The sequence below is a fragment of the Tinamus guttatus genome, unplaced genomic scaffold (genome assembly GCF_059628265.1).
Source record: "Tinamus guttatus ecotype Peru unplaced genomic scaffold, ASM5962826v1 Tinamus_guttatus_pri_ptg000315l, whole genome shotgun sequence".
Taxonomy (NCBI): domain Eukaryota; kingdom Metazoa; phylum Chordata; class Aves; order Tinamiformes; family Tinamidae; genus Tinamus; species Tinamus guttatus.
The window spans coordinates 1,233,289-1,255,012 of NW_028288849.1; the positions used below are offsets into that span (position 1 = coordinate 1,233,289).

General features: G+C 46.3%; 1 protein-coding gene across 1 annotated transcript; it reads left to right on the top strand.

Moving 5' to 3' along the window:
• The first annotated feature begins 7,419 nt into the window (after positions 1 to 7,419).
• LOC104564924 (serine/threonine-protein kinase SBK2) lies at positions 7,420 to 9,087 on the top strand. The gene is made up of 3 exons (XM_010211556.2): positions 7,420 to 7,612; positions 7,963 to 8,165; positions 8,428 to 9,087. Exons 1-3 carry the CDS (start codon positions 7,432 to 7,434, stop codon positions 8,980 to 8,982), a joined length of 939 nt encoding a protein of 312 aa, XP_010209858.2. The 5' UTR covers positions 7,420 to 7,431; the 3' UTR covers positions 8,983 to 9,087.
• Positions 9,088 to 21,724: the final 12,637 nt, after the last annotated feature.

The following is a 21,724-nucleotide window of genomic DNA, read 5'->3' on the forward strand; positions in this document are numbered from 1 at the left end:
CTGGCCACGGTGGCTGTGCTGGCACTGGCACAGCCCCAGGGCAGTTGCCACGCATCCCCACAGCAAGCAGCCCTGCTCCGGCAGCTGTGAGGGGAGGACAAGCCCGCGGGAAGCGCTGAGCAGGGTGGATCTGCTGGAGGATCCCTGGGGCTTGTGAGGTACGACCAGAGCGATACACCCCGCTCCCACAGCAGGCAGGTGGGCGACCACTGCCCGCTCCCGTTGCCCCTCTGCTCCTGCCCGCCGAGGTCACCTTCGCCAGGCAGCTTCGCCAGGCAGCTCCGAGCCCCACGGGCTGGGACGTGGGGAAGGGGCGGAGCGTCCTGCAGAGCCCTGTAACGCCTGGCGGCCCCTCCGGCTGCAGGCGCACACGGAGCCCGCGGCGGTGGTGGGAAGCGAGGCGCTCCGGCTGCCCTGGGCGCTGCCGCCGGAGGTGAGAGGCTGGACGCAGGGGGACGGGGTGTGTGGGAGGAGAAGCTGCTGCCCCAGCATGGGGAAAGAGGCTGGATGGGACAAGGAAGGGCATGAGCGGGGACCCCTCTCCAAGCAGCTCCGGAGACACGGCTGGCACCAGACAGAGCGCACCCGTTTTTGACCCGTGGTGTCTTCTGTGGTCTGATGGTGAGATCCTGAGGCGGCTCTGTGCAGAAGGGCTCCTTGAGGCAGGAGCTATTGGGTCAGCACTTGTACTTGGTGGGATGGTGCCGTGGTCACAGCTGGAGGAGACGGCGATGCGGTTTGGTCCCCCCAAGACTCATGGGGCTGTTTCCGAGGAGGCTGCTGAGGGCAGCAGAGGTTGTGGTATGATTCGTGCTTGTGGAGGACACTTGCGGGGTCCTTCTGGGGCCGCTTCTGCCCAAGAAGGGAGCAGTCAGGCTGGTCCCTCCAGTGGGATTATGCACTGGCTTCCTGACTGCTCTTAAAAAATAACCCATAAATCTATCAGTAATAAGGCCACAAACAACTGCCGTGATAATCTGTTCCTATCTCCCATGCAACGAAGTTGTTGGACTTTGTCCCTATTAAATGTGGTTTGCATTAGAGTGTGTCTTTTAGGATAAATAAGCCATTTACATACAAAAGTCGCAATGATGGAGAGATTCTTCAATACTGTTTGATGAGCTTTTTGGCCATAAAACCCCCAGAAAATGTGCAGTGCACTTGAAGTCTGAAATTACCTCTTTTTTTTTCTTAAAGGGAGAGGCATTTTTAGGAAATTTTTAGTACTTTTGAAGGTACATACAGATGATCGAGTCTCTTTTTCACTATTTGCTAAGCTAAAACAACTGCTCCCCTGGAAATTGCCTGTGTGCTTGTCAACTCTTTTATAAATTTCATGGTTCATTTCTAACCCTTCAGTCAAACTGTGGACACTAGCACTAGTTTGATGAACTGTGGACTCATGGATCCCCTTAAAAAGATAGCAAAAATCCAGTAGTGAATAACTGGCCTCCAGAAGAGTTCAGGCAATTTGTCCTAGAGAAACGCAATAGAATCGCATTAGTAGATTTTTAACATTTCAAAAAACACCATAAAAGATGTAGATAATAATGCAAAGTGAAGGAATGCATTTTCAATAAAAATACAAAATCCAGTGGTACACTATATTATCAACACTGACACACGAATCATTAGCAGGTCCTTCAGAAATAAAGCTTTCCTAATTTAGCTGAATTTCAGAGATTAAATTTCAGACTGTCTCAGCATATTTGTACATAGGAATGTCTGCAGAAGCAAGAGTTCAGCATATTGTCTCTAAGGCATGTGACCTCTTATTATAATGTTTTTATTAAACCTAATATAACTCTAGCTTATTGTATGTAAGCTAAAATATGTATGTAAGCTAAAAATGTATGTAAGCTAGTTTTTATTCATATTGAAGCTTATTTTCTTAACTTAGCATCTGGGAAATTTTAGTTTTGTCTCTCACTTCTGATGCTTCACGCACCTGACGCTTTCCTGATACTCTCTTTTGCAGAATGAATGCAAAGGTGGAATCTGCAACATCGGTTACTCTTGCACCTTTATTCTCTTAGTCTTGTATCTTTATCACTTAGATATGTATCTATATTGCTGTATACTACTTCTAACGCAATTCTACATCATCCTACACATTAAAGCCTTCAAAGGAAATGAGGCTATGCCAGGTCTGCATTTCTGTGTCCATTTTATCTACAAAGCAGCATGAAAAACTTACACTGACCAGATTAAGTAAATAGCAACAATAGCAGTAACCTAGACAGTAAATAGCAGTAGTCTTTCTCCTTTATTTTAAATTGGCCTGTTATTTGTGTCACTGCAAACATTCTGAGGATGATGTCAGTATTTCTTCTAAAACATTGACAAAAGTAAGAGTATTATAGCATGGTTAAGATCTCATAAAAGTGCATAACGTGGGGAGACCACTAAAAATGATAATTTCCACTAAACTGACTATTGCAAATTTGCTGATTTTTAAATCCCTTTAAAAGGTGTAGTTTACAGATTTTCATGAAGGCCAGGATTAATTTGTAAAAATAGTTTTCAGGGGAATATTCTCTGCATAGGACGTTTATGGCAGATAATAGATGAACCATTACTAATGACTGGAGGTTCGTGGAAAATCCCTGCAGATGGAATCCTTACACAGCCCCTAAACAGAGATGCAGGTGGTGGTTGTTAACAACAGAGACACTGAGTGATCAGCATTGCTTGATATATTAAGACCACTGATACAAAATGTGCCTTATTTAAGATGGTGGAAAAGTATTCAGCTAGGAACAAGGCAGGTAATATTTAGAAAGGCATGTGAAGAGGAACTGTATGTACTCTGAAAAATAGTATTTTGAAAAAAATGCTGGAGTCTTATTGGAAATATGAGTATGAGTCCTCAGTGTGAGTAAGACTTTGCAGGCCCCCTGCAAAAAGAGGTCCTTGAGTGGTCACAGCAGGAGCGCAGGGGGAGATTCTCACTCAGAGCCTCACAGCACAACCCTCGGAGAAGTCAGTGACCTAAAATGGGGGCTGGAAAAGTAGCGAGAGTTCAGAAAAGAGCCAGAGAGTGGGTCTGAGAGCTGGACAAAAGGCCTTGATCTGAGAACTGGACAGAAAGTACTTCGAAGGAGTGTAACCAGTAAGAAGACTGGGAGGTGTCGTGATCAGAGGGTATGAAGATATTTATTCTCAAGTTCCAAATATGACTATAATTTCTAGAAATATATCCTACATACCTGTAAACTAATTTGGATGCTACAGAAGCACAGTCTCCTGACTTTCAAATCTTATGTAAGCAGTCAGTTAAATTCATAGGCTGTTTCAGGTTGCACATTACTACTTTTAGGCAATTGAAGTAGCTTAAACTATGTCATGCCTCTGAGCACAGTGCATATAAACCCTAGAGCAATTGGGAGGAAAATATGAGGTTCTGACAGACACTTTTCTCTAGCTAAGAAAGTTGAGCAGCAGGTACTAAATTCAAATTAGGATATGGTATAAATACATAACAGCAAGGACGTTAACACTAGCTTTTCCAGGAGACCAAAGCTTGTATTTGGAACAAGCTTGCATCATTTTCTTTTGGAAGACATGCCCCAAAGCTGTAGTTCTGCTCTGCAGAAGATCAGATTGGAAAATGGTCCCTGCCCACCATACGCTCATGGCTAGCCTCCCTCAGGAGGTTGGGGGCATTTCCTGGCAGTTGAAAGGATATGAAATTCCTGGTGAGCTGTCTATCATTTGGCCTCAAACTTTCCTTTTGCTTGGCACAAGTGGAGAAGGCTGCGCACTATCGTGGGTTGTGCAAAGGACGTATTAGATGCAAGACTGGTGAGAACAAGCAATGGCCAGAAGGACAAGAAAGGCTCAGCTATCTCCCATACTAACATACCTCCATCTCTGATGAGCACAAAGACAAGCTGAGAAATGATTCTAAGTCTCTGTGTGGGTTTTCATCCTTATAGTGCTGTGGAGCTGGTGCCACTGTACCTTTCTATGTACTTAGGGATCTAGGGACACTGTAACTAGGGATTCTTTCAGGGAACTGAGGATATCTTACACAGTGGCAGCCAGGAACCAGGATTTGTAGCAGAGATGAAGCAAAAGGCTAGTGGGAGAAGGACCAGGTTTGAAAAGGATCCAGCCTGCCCCTTGGATACACCACAGCCAGATGGTGAATGCCTCCTGGCCATTTCCTACTTCCCAGGGCCTGTCACTGGGCAAAGAGCCCTGAAAAAAGCAACAGGGTAGAGTGCAGAGTGCCCACAAACACAGTTTAACTTCCATGCTACCCCAGAGTTGTGGCAGTTGTGTTGACCTGGAAACTTTGGTCATTTCCTGGGATATGGAGTTCTGTAATCACTCTCCTCAAGGGCAGTCAAATCCCGGAAAATTTACTGGAGTGATGGCAGCCTTTGTATGGGTTCCTTACTGGATACAGAGGACAGTAAATTGGCCCTCCTATTCTCTCCATAATCTCTGGCTGATCTGTTTTTCCCACGTTGGTTATTTCACTCTGATTCTCTGCTCTGTGTCCTGACAACCCATTCCTGAAAGTAAGGAACCTGAAAGGTAAAGTGGGAGGACACAAGAACCTGGGGATTTCTTTTAACTCTAAATGGATGGAAATGTGTTGACTCCCAAAACTAGGGTGAGAATCAAGAATAAACAGAAAAGTGTATTTTTCCACTCACAATAACAAGCAGATAATACATGAATCATATTGTAAATAATACCCTACAAATAAGAACTAATTAATCAGCACATAAATACTGGAAAGTTTTATCATTGTTGAAAGATGAATTAAGTGGATGCAGCAATAAGATTCTAACCTTTGGGTTAGATATCACTAACAGGTGGTCAGTCCATGAGGGAAGATATTTTATCTAACTTAAGTTTAAGAAATTAAGTTATCTGAGAAGATCATGAACCATCTGCTGACAAGAACTTGTACATGACCATGAATTTGATATAGCAGAAATAGTATCTTACAGTAGAGATCTTCTTTTTATGTTTTATCACACATACAGATCTATTTTATTCTGTACAATGCAAGAAGACATCTTTCTAGTTGTTCTATTTCATATTTGGTGTAACTGTAGCCTATCTAATATCAAGGAGGCAAGGGGAGGGGATGTGTGTTTTAAAGGTTTGTTAAACTTTAAGCTCTTCTCTACATCCCTAACTAGGAAATTTAAAAAACCACCTTCAGATTTGTTTTTTTAATTCCTAGATGTGACAACACTGGTTTGCAAATATCAGCAGCAGAGTCGATCCACTGACAGGCTCTGTGGTGCACTTGTTATGTGGAATTTTGCATACTGTGGTGGCTGAGCAGCAAAAAGGAAAACATCAAAGTGAAATCTCTAAATATTTTCCAGATGGGCTTTCACCGTGGTGTCTTCCTGATCTTTCATTTATCCCCTCCTATGCACGTACTGGTCCAGTGCTGCACTCCCTATGGACTATCCAAACTCTGCCTGCTGCTGCCTCTCATAGCAAGCCAAAGACTTTTCAGAAAACTAGAGTCAATTACTTGACATTCACAGGTGTAGATGACATTTGGTAGTGCAATCTAGGAGAAAAGGGGAAAAAAAAAAAAAAGAAATCTCTCGCAAATGCTCTGGGGCTCTTATACAAATCTGGTCTTTCTGTAATTTTCCTAGGTTTAAATTATTTTGTTACAAAATTACTGGATTCCTCTCTGTGACCAGATTTAGCAGCCATGGAGGCTGGAAGTTGAAGGAAGTACAATAATCTCTGGTTACAAATAGAGCAATATAAAACCTAAGGCAATTCCCACTTGTATTCCTGGAGTGCCATCTGCCTTTAAAGTCAGCAACATGAGGTCCTGCTTCTAACCCTAGAAAGGGGGAGTCATCATGTGAGTCATAGAAAAAATCCTGAATTTGTAGATGCTGAGCCACTGGTTTTATACCAGAGCTTTCTCTTGCTCCATACTGGTAAGATATATCTAAGAATGATGCATTCCTCAGGATCTTGGGATGCATCTTGGTTGCATTAGGCAGAGTGCTGCCAGCAGTTTGAGGGAGCTGATCTCTCCCACCCAACACTGGTGGTGCCTCACCTGGAGTACTGTGTCCAGTTCTGTGCTCCCCAGCGGAAGAGAGACATGGAGCTACTGGAACAAGTCCAGCAAAGGGCCGCTAAGACCATTAAGGCACTACGGCATCTCTCATACGAGGAAAGGCTGGGAGAAGTGGGACTGCTGAGCCTGGTGAAGGCTGAGGGGGACCTTACCAGTATGCATAGCTACCTGATGGAGGGTTATAAAGAAGATGGAGCCAGACTCTTCTCAGTGGTAGTGACAGGAAAAGGGGCAATGGGCACAGATCAAAATACAAGAAATTCCATTTAAATGTAAGCAAAAAAAAAAAATGTATAGGTGATTGACCACTGGAGCAGGTTGCCTAGAAAGGTTGTGGAGTCTCCCTCCTTGGAAGAATGCAAAATTCAACAGGTCACGGCCCTGAGCACCCTGCCCTATTGCCCCTGCTCTGAGCATGTGGGTTGGACTAGGCTAGATCTCCAGAGCACCCTTCCAACTCCAGCTATTCTGTGATTTTCTGACTCTGTGTCCTTGTTCTGATGCAAGAATGGGCTCCCAGGCCCAGGGTGACTAAGTGACTATGTTCAGAGCACAGGAAGGTAGTTGGGGGAGAGCTGGCACAGTTGCTTTAAAAGCTGCCTTATTGCTAGCTAGAGAGTCTTGAAAAAACGTTTCTCTGAAATGGGTCTGAAGCAGCTGGCTCTTGCTCCAAATGCCACCAATGTCTGAGCTTCCTTTCTGCCCCAGTTTCTTGGCTGAACAGATGAGTGACTTTCAGTCAGAAATGTCAGCAGGCATGTGAGGCACTGAACTCCCTTTGGCTTGCTCAGAGCACACTACCTCGGATTAGTAATCTGGTATTCGTCATGGGCTAGCTGTGCCTCTGCCTAAGGGACAAGCCTATGTGTGCTGGTACATCAAGCACTTTCTTCTCTAGACACCAGTTCTGCATTTCAGTGTGGAGAGAGGTGGTCTTTTTGCAACAGGCTAATGAGAGCAAAAGGGCTGGGTCATGCTTCATGATCGGAGATTCTACGAATGTTTTGCTCTTATGCCACAGAGTGTAGAATAAGAAGAGCCCTAGAAGACCAAGCTTTATGACAGAGACCGAAAAAATGGTCCTGAGCTTTGAAATGAGAGGTACTAGGGACTACAGTCAGAGGAACAACTGCACAAGCAACTGGCTGCAGGTCCCCTTCAATGCATGGACCTTGCATACGCTGAGGGACCTTGCCCAAAGGTGTACAAAAGCACTAGCTCAACTCCAGCTTCTCTGTGAGAGTGCTCAGGTTTGATGTAGTAGAGTTACCATGGCATGGTGGCATGGTTTGGGGCAGGGGTGACCTGTTGTGTTGTGCTCTCTGTGTTTTTTTCTGCAGCACTCAGCAATGGCCAAGAGCTCGGCAGCAGCAGTGGCAGTGACAACAACACCAGCAGTGCTAGACGAGCTCCTGCAGATCACGGCCCAGAGCCTGGTGCGCATGGAGGTGGCCGAGCACTACGAGGTCATTCGGGAGCTGGGCAGGGGCAAATACGGTCACGTGGTGCTAGTGACCCACAGGCAGCGAGGTGAGGAACTGGCTGCAGCACCCGTGTGCTTGTTAGGGCCAGCAAGGACTGTTAGTACACTCAGGGCCCTGACATCACTTCTCCCTGGTAGTCCCTGGTCAAACTTAGAAGCTTATTCAGCCTGCATTCCCCTTCCTCTACCCAGTCCTGTGCTGTGCACTGATTGGCTCGAACTCAGGCTGGTAGCAGTGCCCATTTTCATAGCCAGTTTCAACATCTGTACAGAGCGTCAGGCCAGAGACTTCCATGTGGCTGGGAGTTCCTGCCCCATGACTGCCCAATGCTTTCTCTATCTGGTCTTGTTGTGAGTGGTTTTCAGGGGGCATCTAACACATTCTCCCCATCTGCAGGGACTCCTATGGCTCTTAAGTTGCTACCCAAAGCCAGTACCAAGCTGTACACTTTTCTGTATGAGTATTGTGTGGCACTCTCCCTTGCCACCCACCCTGCTATCATCGGGATGTTTGGAATTGCAATTGAGTCCAGCCAGTACTATGGTTTCCTCTATGAACCGGCGCTGCACAGAGACCTCATCTCTATCATCAAACCACGGGTGAGTGCTGCTACATGGGCATGGGAAGTAGGACTGTGCCACTTGGCCCCTGTGCAGACTGTCTGGGTCAGAGGGAGAGAGGAAAAGCAATGGGAAATGGGTTCTTCACCTCAGGGCACTACAGCTTTGAAGCAGCTTCAACCTTGCAGGGCCAGAAATGCCAAGGCCTTTTGTAAAGCAGAGGAAAGAAGTGAGATGCCAGCTGGTAGGTGTGCTAAGGTGCCATGTGTGTGCAATGTCACTTCTGTCTGTCCCTGTGCAGGATGGAATCCCTGAACCTGCTGCAAAGCACTGTGCCAAGCAGCTTGCGAGTGCACTGGACTTCATCCACAGCCGAGGACTCGTGTACCGTGATGTCAAGCCTGAGAACGTGCTGCTTTTTGATCCCGAATGTCGGTGTATCAAGTTGACTGACTTTGGGCTCACACGGCCTAAGGGTACCAAGCTCAAGCTGGTGGCTGGGGTACTGCCTTACACAGCCCCGGAGCTGAGCAACACCACCGATGCGCAGGGGCTGCCCATCGACACCAGCTTGGATGCCTGGGCCTTTGGCGTACTCCTTTTCTGCCTGCTGACGGGCTACTTCCCCTGGGAGCAGAGTCTGCCAGAAGACCCTTTCTTTGAGGACTTCATGTTGTGGCAGGAGACAGGCTTGGAGGCCGACCTGCCGCGCCACTGGAAGCGCCTGACAGCTGAGGCTGCCCTCATGCTGCGCAGCCTGCTGGCCCTAGATCCCGCCAAGCGAGGTCCTGTCAGCGGGGTTTTGCACTATGTCGACCGCCCCTGGCGACTGGACGAGGCTGCTGTGAAGCCCTAGAGCGCGCACTGTGTGGAAGGAAGGAGGGCTGGTGTCACTCTGTGAGGGCCTTACCAGCGTGGGGCATCTCAGCATGTCTCCAGCGGGCTGGAGGCAAGAGGCCGTGATGAGTAACCCAAGTGGCAAGCCCCCACAGCACGGCTCCTCTGCCACCAGGAGCCAGGTTGCCTACCCCGTGGCTTCCTGCCACTTAGTGCCCTCTCCTCATGCCTCCGCAAGGCCTGAAAACATCTGCTGCTTCTTGGCACTGACTGTCACTGCCTTCCACGTGTGAAGCACCCACTCACTTCCTGGGCGCAATAGCTCCGTGGCAGTTTCTAGGCACTGCAGCACCTGCCTTGTTCTAGAAATAGAGCAAAGCACTTGCCTTTGTGCTCTTTATGTGGCTCTTTTATGTGGCTCTTTATGTAACATAATAAAATGCCTGGCAGGGGCTGTTTGTTGTGGGAGAACAGAGGCATGACGAAGCCTGTGGTCGTTTCAGGAAAATCTTGTCACGGCAGAGGCTGCCTCTCTGTCCATGGGCTTGCACTGGGGTCCTTTAGAGACTGATGCAGATAAATGGGCTGGAGAGATCCCAGAACATTGCTGTAGAAGCTCAGCAGGGATTGTTGATGCTGGTAGGCTGATAGTGATTAGTGAGTTTCTGCATGGATCAGTAGAATAGAAACTGGTCAACATTTCCATCAGTGATTTAAAGACAGAGAAAATTACTACAGAAAAAAACCCTCCATCTTACACAAACATGAATAGAACTGCAAGTAGCAATGGAAGCAGGCCATTCCTACAGAAGAGATCTGGATAACTTGGTAAGTTGGATATATTCAAACAATATAATTTTTCTCATAGGCGGTAGAAATGCCTTAGACAGAAGCACAGAGGAAAAAAGGAATTCTTACAAAAGGATTCCTGTAGAGCTTTGTAAGACATGGAGGACACACAAGATCGTGTGAGTTCTCTTTGTGATGATCTGTCAAAAAAGGCTAATAGATCCTGTGCAAGGTTAAATAGGGGCAGACAGACAAGGTAGAGAGATCTCTGTCAAAGATAGCTAACAAGATTCCTGGTGGCTTAAGTATGAGTACAGGAAGACGGACTGGGTGATTTGAGGTTGACGACCTACAGGAGACTCCTGAAGATGATCCTGTGCTTAAAGACATGCTGGAAATCTGGAGAAAAAAGAACAGCAGTAGGCTATAAAGAAGACCTTTGTAAAGAAAGCAATGAAACGAATTACCCAAAGGAGAAAGACGGAAAAGTGATTTGATTATGGTATACAAAATGGTGAAGAATTATAATTCTTGTTAATATCAATAAACAATTTTGCTTTGAGAAAGAGCAATCATGAGAGGCTGGAGGCAAATAAATTCAAGTAAGTTTCACTCCACTCCACTCCACTCATTAAGGTCTTGCTACAAAAAGAATCTGTCATACGTGGAGAGGATGAGAAAGCTGGGGCTGTTTAGCTGCAGAAGAAAAGATTTAGAGGGAATCTTACCAGTGTGCATAACTACCTGATGGGAGGGTATAAAGAAGTTGGAGCCAGACTCTTCTCAGCGGTAGTGACAGGACAAGGAGCAGTGGGCACATATCAAAATACAAGAAATCTTGAGACTTTGGGCAAAAAAGGCCTCTGCTGCCATAAAGTTGTCTGTATATAGCTTAGTGATGAAAACAGCATTTGAGCTGAGCTATGTACTTGGTAGTAGCATGTACAGAGTTACAATTAAGGAAGCACAGAGGCAAAAGACCAGTCTTGAGAAAGATGGCCGCCCCGAGTTCTTTTTCTCAGTGGCTTAGTAACGATTGCAGCTGGATTTCTTAAATCAATTAGTAAACAGACCTGTGGAAGACTCTCCCTAGGGTGTCTGGAAAAAGATCTCCTTGTCCCTGTCACCCCCACAGCAGCTGCTGGGAAAGGTTGCATGGAACAGAACTGCGTGCAAACATGCTGGCCCTCTGCACGCCCAGCCGCCCGCTGCGGGAGGGCTGGCCGGCTGCCTGGCACAGTAAAGGGCAACATTTCAGCTAATGTAGGCGTTCAGGGTATGGGGTGGATCTGGTGTCATCCCCAAAGGGGCATCGGGTGGCTGCAAAGGGGAGGGAAAGACTCAGCACTTCACTCCACTCTGGGGTAGAACAGAGATTAATTGGGTAATTACAGAGCTTGCTGCACTACATGAGTCTGCTGTGGCAAGTGCAGGCCTAGAGGTGGGAATCCAGGTCCTAGTGCCCTGGTGCTTGGAGCATGTTAGGAGCATAGATAGGGGCATGGGTCCCATAGCTCTCAGGGTGAGAAGTGTGGCGTTTCTGTATCCCTTTTGCACCTCAAAGGGGGTATGTTTCTCTGCATCACCCACTCCATGCTCTCAGCAGCCCTGTGAGCTTGGCATCTGTGATACCAATTGAATATTGCTGGGCATTTTGGCACTGCAAGGAAAGGATTATGGGTAGAGCCTGGATCCTTCAACTGATGGTTCACTTAGTCATAAAGGTCCTTCACATTAGAAAGTGTTGGTAGGAAGAAGCCAGCGTGCAGCTCTGCTGTTCACCAGTTTGGAACAGAGATGTGAAAGTGCAGGCAAATATGAAAAAGTCACTATCAGGACCTAAGGTCTAACCAGGCTGCAAACTTGTCGTATCTGGGAACTAAAGTTTTGATTCTTGAAGAGAGAGCTTTGACAAATTATTTGAGCTGATTATAGCTCCACAATGCCCCAGTGTGTAGATCGTGTTGTGACTCTCACAGGACATAAAAATGAGGACAAGTTTGGATGGTGGGAGCAGTGCCATCTCCCCCTTCTTCAGGAAGACTAAGAAAGGTTTTGCTCTTAGATTGGCTGACCCAGAGACTGAAGGCAGAGCAGAGAGGTCTTGCCCTCAGTACCTCTCCAATTAGGATTTTGGGGTCATTTCTAGATGTTTGCAGCCTATGATCTACCTTCTGTCATCTGCCATGTCAGCTCTGTACTACATTGCCTCCATTTCCTCCCAGTTAAACCCTGCCTAAGTATCACTGCTGGAGTGATGACTGCAGTTTCTAATGAAGACTATATCCCATCCTCCATAGTCTTCAGAGTTCTCTCATAGTTTTGTCCCCTGGATAAGATCCCTGGATAAGATGACATGTTGACATTCATGAGCAGTCATGTCCGCTCTGCCCAGAGAGGTCAAGTCTTAGGAGTGCAGAGGGACTGAGCAACAGACCCTCAAAATGAGGCACGGAAACCATCTCAGGCCAGAAAATGCGTTAGGGCAGATGTAAGACTGCACAGTGTCTGTGCCTGCTTCCTTCCACACTGCTTTTTCATTTTAAGGTTAAAAGAGGCCAGATCGTTCATAAAACTCATTGAACAGCTGCTGTCTTCAAACTAGGCTCCTTCCAAATGCAGGGATGGAAAGAACTACTGTTGGGGGCTACAAATGATGGGAATTTGTTACCTTTCACTCTTCCTGACGCCTTCCAGAGCTCTATCTAGCTGAGAAAGTGTGAAAAGTCATAAGGCCCTATTTGTGCCAGGGCATCCAAAGTTGGATGTTTGGAGCTGGCTGTATCAGCAAAGACATGTTCCCTGACTAGAAAACATGCAGTGGCTCACAGCTGTCTTTAGTCCTGTATCCTGCATCCCAGCACAAACCTGAGGGACATACCTTGAACAGAGGAATCAAAGGGACATGCTCTGTATTTCCACATCCTGCAGCTTGAGTTGCAGGACACCTTGTTGTCCGTACCGTAATCTCAAGTCTTACTGTGCTGCGCTAGGTTATGAGTGCTGGCAATGAGAAGCCACCGCTCCTGAAGGCCTCAGCCCCGGCCCAGGATCCTCGCTTGCCTGCGTAGGGCCCATGCGAGGTCGGAGAGCCAGCCGCGCCAGCCAATAGCCTGGGCTTGCCCATATACAGGGCTGCCTGTTGCTGCGGGTGTGTTTGTTTTCTCCCTTGGGCTGACAGGCAGCTGGGCATGTTTTTGAGCCCTGTGCCTTGGCCCTGCTTTGTGCGAGAGAGGGAGGAAGGGGGATTTGGCTTGGTTCATGGTGGTGACAGAAGGTGGCCACAGTTGTCACATAGACTAATTGCACTTCTAACCCCTCTCTGCTGTTTACAAGATGCCCCCCACCAAGGGCTCGTGCCTCTGGCTGACTCCTGTGTTTTGGGGGAATCATCCACTGCTCTCGCAGCGGGTCCTGGTAGCTGGTTTTTCTGTGCTAGCTGTGACTGACCTGAACTTTGCTAACATGTTTCTTTAAAGAGATACTGAGAAAGACAGTCGGTGAACACACAGGCTTATTTAAGTGAGGTGCTTAGGAGAAAACATCGCTTAAATGCTAAAGCAGTCCATATGTCAGGCTGTTTCTTACATCTAACTATATGGTCTGGCTTGTAGTCGGCTCTCGCCATCGGAGGCTGCTTAGGCGTCTTCAAACCTTGCCTGGGACAGGCAGTTCTGGTTCCTCTGCCCAGGTTCTCAGCCCTGCTGTGCACCTTTCTCTGCCTCATCCAGCTCCCTTCCCCTCCGTCCCACTGACTGAGCAGAAAATGGAGCGTAGCACAGGCAGCAGCGTGTTCATGCTGGCTGACATCCACTAAATCTGTTCTCTCCAAAGCTGGGGAGGGGAAGATGGCTTTCATATAACCTTCTTCTGCCTTTGACAGATGTTGCAGTTGCCTTGAGAAATTATTTCACACATCTTCTTCAGGAGAGTAAATTTTGCAGATGATACTGAACTCTGAGCTGAATCATAAGCATTTTACACAGGCGCATCCTGGGCAGGCTTAACTGCTGCTATGCCTCCTTCTGCAGGGTCTCCCTGTGCATTACCTTGCATCTCCCACTGAACCTACTGGACAATTTCTGGTTCTCAAATACATTCAATTACCCACAGCCCTATAATGTGCTAAGCCCTGTGATAGCCTCAGATAGCTTCCTTGAGCCTTATGAGTGTGGATGTCATCATGCACAAGTTCTGAAACAGAGCTATGAGCAGGTGCTATAAATACAAACTCCCATGCCCATGGGATAGTCAATATATATTGAGCACAGGAATTCAACTACTCACACAGTTTCCCTTATCAACCTCACCACAGACAGTATTCACAAGACTGTTCCAGCCCATGGCTTATAACAGTATTGTGTACCAGCTGCACATGTATTGCAAGGGCATGACACCAATCCTTGTGCTGTGCTCAGGGGAGCAGATTAGTTTTGCTGGGTGGAGAGAACATTGCCATGTATAGGGGTCATGGGTAATGGCTCCAAAGGAAGTATCCTTTGCTGCAAAATTCGGGAAGACTTGACTCAGTTAAGAAGCAATACGGTGTGCTTGTTGTACAACTCAGCGGTTCCTTTCATCCAGCTGGGGAAGTGTTACTTTCTTTGAGTCATAACTCACATGAATTAACTCATTTCCTTGCACCACTGACTTGGGGAGCTCTAGCAAGAAGAGACACGTAACTATGTCCTCAATGGTCCCCTCCCTCATGCTCATCCCGCTCCAAGAAGACTGCAGCATCTTTATCCTGTCAGGAATGTTAATTGCTCAGAAGTGTAATGAAACACTTGCACTAAGAGCACTTGCTGGAAGCAGGGTAGGAGCGGAGTTTAGCAGGCAGGATGGGCGGCTGCTATTCCTGGCACTGGAGGAGGTTAGGACAGAGAGAAGCTAGAACTGGTGACTCTTTGCGAGTCTTTGATCACCCTTGAATGCACTCATTGCCAATCTGCCTGTGAGTTATTGGGCTGCTCCTAAGATCTGCCGAACTGTTTGACCTCTTCTGGACTGCTGCGTAACGGGAATCTGGGGATTAAATGGGAGCCATGATAGGTAGATGTTCTGATCTGCCGCCTTAGCAGCCCTCCAGCCCTCCACTGGTTCCACCCTTCCACTGGGCATGTGAAGAACTGGATAGGGCTGGAAGAGACCTGGGCAGGATCTCCCGGTCCTCTCCTTTCTTTATAAGGGAAGACAGATCAATTTAGAGTGTGGGGTGTGTGAAGGCTGCCAAATGGCCATGGAAATATCCCGACATCTCTATGAACTGCAAATAGAAAACTATCATTGTTGTCATGGAGTAGCTTTCTTTCACCCCATCAATAGTTTTCTTTTAGCCTGTCTCACTTGCTTTGCTAGATGCCATTGTCCACTTTTTCAACACTTGCATGACTGGCTACCCACCATCAACAATCAGTGGTGGTTTCTCTCACCGGAGAGAAACTTGGATTGGAGCAGGAACCAGTAATCCTGATTTCTGGTCTCCTCAGCTAGCAGACATATCACTACTCTTCAGCAGTTAGGCAGCAGTTAGGACTCCTTAAGTCCCTCATCAGGTCACTGACTGGACTGGTGACTGGTCCGAGGAGAAAGGATGAAATAGGGAATACATCCTCCTAGTTTGCCCCTAGATGCTTGAGCTGCTATGGGGAATAGCTACTTTGTTGTACAAGAATCATTAGGCAGCAGTAGAAGGCTAAGAATGAGAAAGAAATATAACATATGACTGGGTTTGGGGCATTGTTTTGTACTTGAAGAATTTTAAGTCATGATTGCAAAATAAGAGACTGTCATAGAAAGCAGTGGCTATTACATGGTAGTGAAGGCTATGAGATGGAAATACAGTGGGAAAAAAGGCAGGCACAATTATTGGGCACAAAAGCAACATATATTAAGCTGGGGCAGGGAACTGCAAATACCTAGATCCAGAATTAAACAGAAAATGACAAGAGTATGTCGTTTAGTAGAGAGGTCTTCACCTATCTACTGCAGAAGTGTATTCAGAAAAGAAATGTATGAATGATTCAAGTTCTTAGAGCCTTCTTGAAAGAAACAAGAAAACAGGACAAATTATAGTTGATTACCAGGACCTGAATTTGAATGAAAAGGACCTACAGATGCTGTCAAGATCGTGATGGGATCTCTGTTACAAGGGTCTTTGCAATAGTGTCTTCAGCTGGATCCAGTGAGACTCCCGGAACTGTTTTCCTTACGAATTCTTATAATTCAGCTGCTTATGGTCTTGTGTGACCACACTAGCACATTCATGATCTATTACTATTGTTTTTCTTAAGCAACATATTAAAAAAATCTGATTGCTTAAACTCTGTCAAAAATGGCTGTTCTATGCATCCATTTCTGCATCTGCAGGAACATTTTGTACTGACTGGACAAAATAGGAACTACCTGGTCAGCTCCTCCATGCAAAATGTTACTCAACATATTGAAACACACATATTGGTGGTCTAGGCTTCACAGGATCTGCCTGCGGGCGGATCTTGAGGACAGCCTGAAATGCCCATCTAGAGACTCTGGCACTAGTTACTCAAGCAGTTAATTGTGAAGGTCTAATTGTTGTCTAATTGTTGTTGAATCAGTGCCTGTCTCAGATCAGTTCGTTCTCTCATCTGTGCAGAGGACTAGCAGGAGAACTCCTGGACCACCAAGGGAATTAGGTGTGCACACAGGTAGAGTCCTGATATCCTACTGCACAACAGTTATAACTATAGGAGGAACCTGAATTTTCATATTGTAACTTAAATTCCATAGCTCTTGCCTCAGGCCAAGCAACTATGGAAGTGACCTGAAGTTTTAAGTTGGTCTCATTCAAAAACGCTATCATTTTACTGTAACTGCAAAACAAGGCACTGTTTAGATGGTAGTTTACCAAGCCTAACGCACATGCATCTACACAACCCCACACAGATTTTCCACAGAGGCAAAATAATTTCCATTGCTGGAATTGAACTCCCAATGAAAGGCACTGAAAGGAATTTCCCTCTGCTTAGTCAAAACAAACCCTTTTTTAGTAGCTCTGATAGCTGATCTGATCTCTGATCATTTAATGCCTCATTTCACTTGTTTTGTTTAAAGCAGATCTTGTCAGTCTGTTTGGGTCCTCGCATCAGTCCTGTTAGGCACGTATCTCACCGCTCTCCATACAGGCTGCGAATTCCTAATGCTGAGGAAAGCAGCAGCTTCATGTCCGCATGGGCCTCCTTTCTCCTCTGTCCCCAGTTTCGGCAGGGCTCCTCATTTTGTCAGGCTCAGGGCAGATTATGTTGTTCTGCAGTGGCTCCTGGGACTCTTCAGCTTGCTACCAGGAGGCTGGCAGGGCCAATTGCGGTACCTTACAGGAGTTAAAGTCGCACTGCTGTGCAAGTCAAACTAGGTCCGATTTCATATCCCCACTTCTTAACTTTCAGTTTCTTAAGTTCTTAAGGTCTGAGTACAAGAGCAAATTACTATTTTTTTTCCATAGCTAATCTTAACTAGAGGGTGGTAAAAGAACAGGAGAGAGAAATGGGAAACTCTTTGCTAGAGATGAGGAACTTTTGCTTACTGAGAGCAAAAGCAGAGAGTGTCAAGGCCGAGTTGAGGAAGGATAGTGTTCAGCCCCCTTTTCTGGCTCTCCCCTTTATTCCAGGGTCTTCCTGGATGCTGGGAGAAATTTTTGTGCTCTTTCACAGAGCCATTCCTTTGAAACTCTCCCTCATTAGTTTCTGCTTCACTATTTTTGTAATCCAGACGTATTTATTTCAATGACAACTGTGCTCACCATTTCACTGCGAGATCATTTCACACAGTTAGGAACCAGGGGCTCCTACTTGTCAAGCTGCAGACAAGGTAAGGCCTTATGTAGAAATGTACTGTTAAGACTTAAAGGCTAGAACTCCCCCTTTAGTATAGCTTGTCAGGCAGGCGCTAACTCGGCACTCAGGTCTGATCATTTCTAGAGAATGCTCAGATGAAAATTTATTGCCTGTGTTACTGGTCTGGAAAGAAAGAAGCACTTAAGAACAGCAAATCAGCGAATACATGTCTTGAGACAGATTTCACACCCTCACAGCCAAAGAATAATCTAGACTGTTTACACATCCCCTCCTTTTCTCTCCTTACAGTGCTTTTGAGTAGGTTCATGTTTGAGGAACAGCTATGAAGAGATTCCCAAGGCAGGACTTCAAAGCCTTCTTACAGCCACTTTTCGGGCCTGCATCTTCACCGTGAAATTTAGTTATGTTATTGAGCAGAGAGAATAACGATACACATTATTTTGTCCATGAATTGTACACTGGATAGATTCAGCACACGTGGATTAGAGGCTGGTAAACGCTGTCCACGTGAGGTGTGGTGCATGATTTTCTCCACATTCTCTCTGTATCCCCATTACGTGGTGGGGCCCAGCCTTGGAGCGCTCTACTGCTTGTTCCTCATGCATCCTGTCCCCTCTGAAATGCTGCACCAAGCAGGGGACAGGACCAGTTCTTCCGCAGGAGCAATTAGGATGCCAGAACTGCTCAGTCACCTCCTATGCACACTGGACAAGACCTCTACACTCTCATTTGTGATACTATTTATACACGCACAGGAGCTAGCCCATCTTTAATGACTTGGAGCAGAGCCTACAGCTCAGGCTTGGAGGAAAGGATTATAATCCCACGCTGATGTAAAAAGGTCCTGTCCCCATCCTGCCTCATCAAAAGCGCCATTTCTTCTCACTTTGCTTCAAAGTGGGATCTGGCTTTTTTCTTTCTTTCTTTTTTTTTTTTTTTTTTTTTTTTGCCATACCTTAAACGGACTGTTTCACTGCAGGGGTTCTCATTACTATGTTTCAGTCCATTTGATGCCCGCACAACTGCATTTGAGTTGCTGAAGCTGCCAGTGCTGGGGGTGAGCCAAGGATACAAACACCCAGGGCCACTACCCCTGCCTCAAGAATCCAGTTTTGCCTAGGACTTAGTAACACAACCTGTTTTTCACTCGCTCTAAAGTTGCATCTTGAATGGAGTTTCCTCTCCCCCCATGCTTAATTTCATCTGGGAAATGAAATCACTGCTAAATATCCACTGAGCTTTGCCAGCCATGCTGCTTCTGCATTTCTGCTCAAAAGCAATGCTGACTGCTTTGTTTTGAAAAAAAAAAAAAAAGTTCATTTTCGCTTAAGTTCTCTTCTATTCCTAAATGACCAGGTGCTAGATGATTATTTACATTTCAGTATTAGCAAAAGAAAAAAAAATACAGCAATACAGCAATACCTTCTCTTCTCAGGGAAGAGAAGGCAGTCCCCATCCTCCTATGGGGCACTCGTGCAGCCCCAGTGTGTAGGGACAAGAGAGACAGCCTGACCCAGATTCAGAGGACAGAGAAATGGAGCCCCCACAAGATTTGTAGCAGTAGCTTTTCTTAGGGACTGAGTCAACATAGCTGAAAAGCAAGGCAATGCGACCAGTACTAAGATGATGTTCCATTACAATCCAGTGCCAAAGTTACTCTGCAAAGGACTTTTCCTAAGCAAGTTTTCAGTCATCTCAGTCGCTCCTGCTTCCCCAGCCGTCTGCATGCATCACCCTCCATCCTTCTGAGCCACATTCCCTGTTAGTAGCACTCAGGACCGCTTCACCTGAGCTAGAAGTGCTGCCTTAAACCCAAGGCAGTGCTGGGAACTTGCCTTTCCTGGCCTTTGGCCCTTTTCCAATTACAAGAGACGTGTTAATGAGAAGACCTCACATCTAATCATCTACTCAAGGCACTTGCAAAATGCCAGCCAGCACAGTAGCTGGTTGTGAAAAACAGGAAACCAGTGTCAGCTAAGACCTGGACTTGCATTTGAACAGCAGCAAAGAGTAGGGAGAATGAACGAGCACCTGGGGCTAGTGTGTTAAGAGCCCCGGCTGGCTCAGTTGTTACTCTGCTCCTATGGGAAACCTAATGACTAGTGAAAAATCCAACCGAATCTGAGGACCAGCAGCTCCTGCCGGTGGCTTATAGGACAAGTGTCTGGCAGCAGGCAATAGAGAAGCCAGAGGGGTATGCATGGGAAAAAGGTCAAGAGATTGCAAAAAGCTTTTCACTTTCAAGCTGCGTGATGGGAATGGTCAGTGACTGATGGATCCTAGCAGCTGGCAGAGAAATTCATCACAGGGCAGTCCAGTTAGAGAGTGGGAACTCAGCAATTTTCATGCTGGGCAGTTTTTACAACACTCTGAGAAGTAGGTGACATAAGGCGCGTAAATCAAAGCAGCTCCTTGAAACTGAGAAAATCTGATGCGCAGAGATCAGGGCAGCTGAGATGATACTAGATATTCCCCTAAGCACAGGGACCCTGTTTGTGCCAGCAGAGAAACCCCTCCCTTCTCATGTGGAGTGAAGGAATAAGCAGCATTTTCAAGGAACCTATGTGGTTCCTATGAGTTTTACAGAAATGGAAGGATTTCATTGCAGAGTATAGAAGAACACTATAAAAACTGTATTATCATGAAATATAAACTGTAAATCGTGATCTACAGTTATGATGACATGATGAAATCTTTAAATTCAAACCAACCTTTCTCAAAGAAACATTCCCGCTTGCAAACCATGACTTAGAGAATCCTGCAGAGAGCCGGATATTCCTTTTCAAGGAAGAGAAGGCAGTCCCCATCCTTCCCCGGGGCACTTGTGCAGCCCCAGCATTTAGGGATGAGAGAGACAGAAAGTCTGATAGACTTTGCTATTTAGTGATCCTTGACAATTTTCTTCCATGGACTTGAATCAAAGAGCACTTTAGAGTTGAGGGAAGCTAATACATAGTTTTACAGTGACAGAATCTGCTTTGATTTTAGTGGCAGCAAAAAACCAAAAACAATAACAACAAAAAAACACCCAACCTTCCAGCAGAATTGGAACCACTGAGATATGACCAAAGTACGGTGAATAACCAAGCCCAACATCCCACTCTGAGCATTTGCAAGTTCCTAATTCCTGCTCTTTGTTTATCTACTGGATTAGGATACTTGCAAGATGAAGCTGCTGCAATTGCAGTTTTTCTTTTTAGCAGAAAACACTATATCCCATCATGGGGCCTACATCAAACAGAAAGGATAGAAAAAAAGAGTGAGAATTCGTATTCAGTATTTATAATCCTGTGCAACTGAGCTGCTCAACTTTTCTCTTGGGATAGAGGGCTTGTGTAGCATTCCATCCCACAGCGCACATGTCTTCAGCAATCCTTGATAACGTAAATTACTCACACTGACATGTTTTTCTAATTCTAATTTTAAACTTCTTTCTTGACCTTTCTTTTCCTTGTCCCATTTACCTACCATACCTCCTAAGCATGTTTTGCTGTGCTTGCTCCACCTTTGTTTACACAGTGCTGCTTTGTGGCAGGGCTACCTTCTTCATGCCCATAGGTGAGCCTGCTGGACTCTCTAAATCGCATCCCGAGGTGCTGCTGTCTTCAGAGGTCCATCCAATGCTCATCCCCCAGCAAGAGGCTGTAGGCAATGTTAGTGCTGAGCCTGGGCTTGATGAGAGACAGAAAAGAAGAAGAGCAGGTCTAGTGATGGTGACTAGGGTCAGCTGAGAGTCCAGACCACCACCACAGTGACAGGGCAGGGTTGAGATCAAGCTGGGAAGTCAAATGAGGACCAGGAAGGCATGTGAGGAGGCACAGCCTTGGTCTCGGCATAGTTCAGGCAAGGACCAAAGAAATCAGCTGTCCTTAAATGCAGTTCCTGAGTAATAGAGAGGAGGCTCCCTAGCTTCCCACAGTTTTTCAACCAGCATTTTTCCTAGCTGTCCAATTCAAGGTCACATAGCTGCGCTATGCCAGAGCTGGCCGTAAGCACAGGCAGCCAGGTCTCCATGGGGTGAAGCGAGCACCCTCCGGACCCTGACCACAGGATCCAGGGCTGCACACAGTGAGCTCTCGGACCCCTGGAGAAGACCTGCTTCTTGCAGCTCCTGTGCTCCTGCCCTTCGGCACTGCAGAG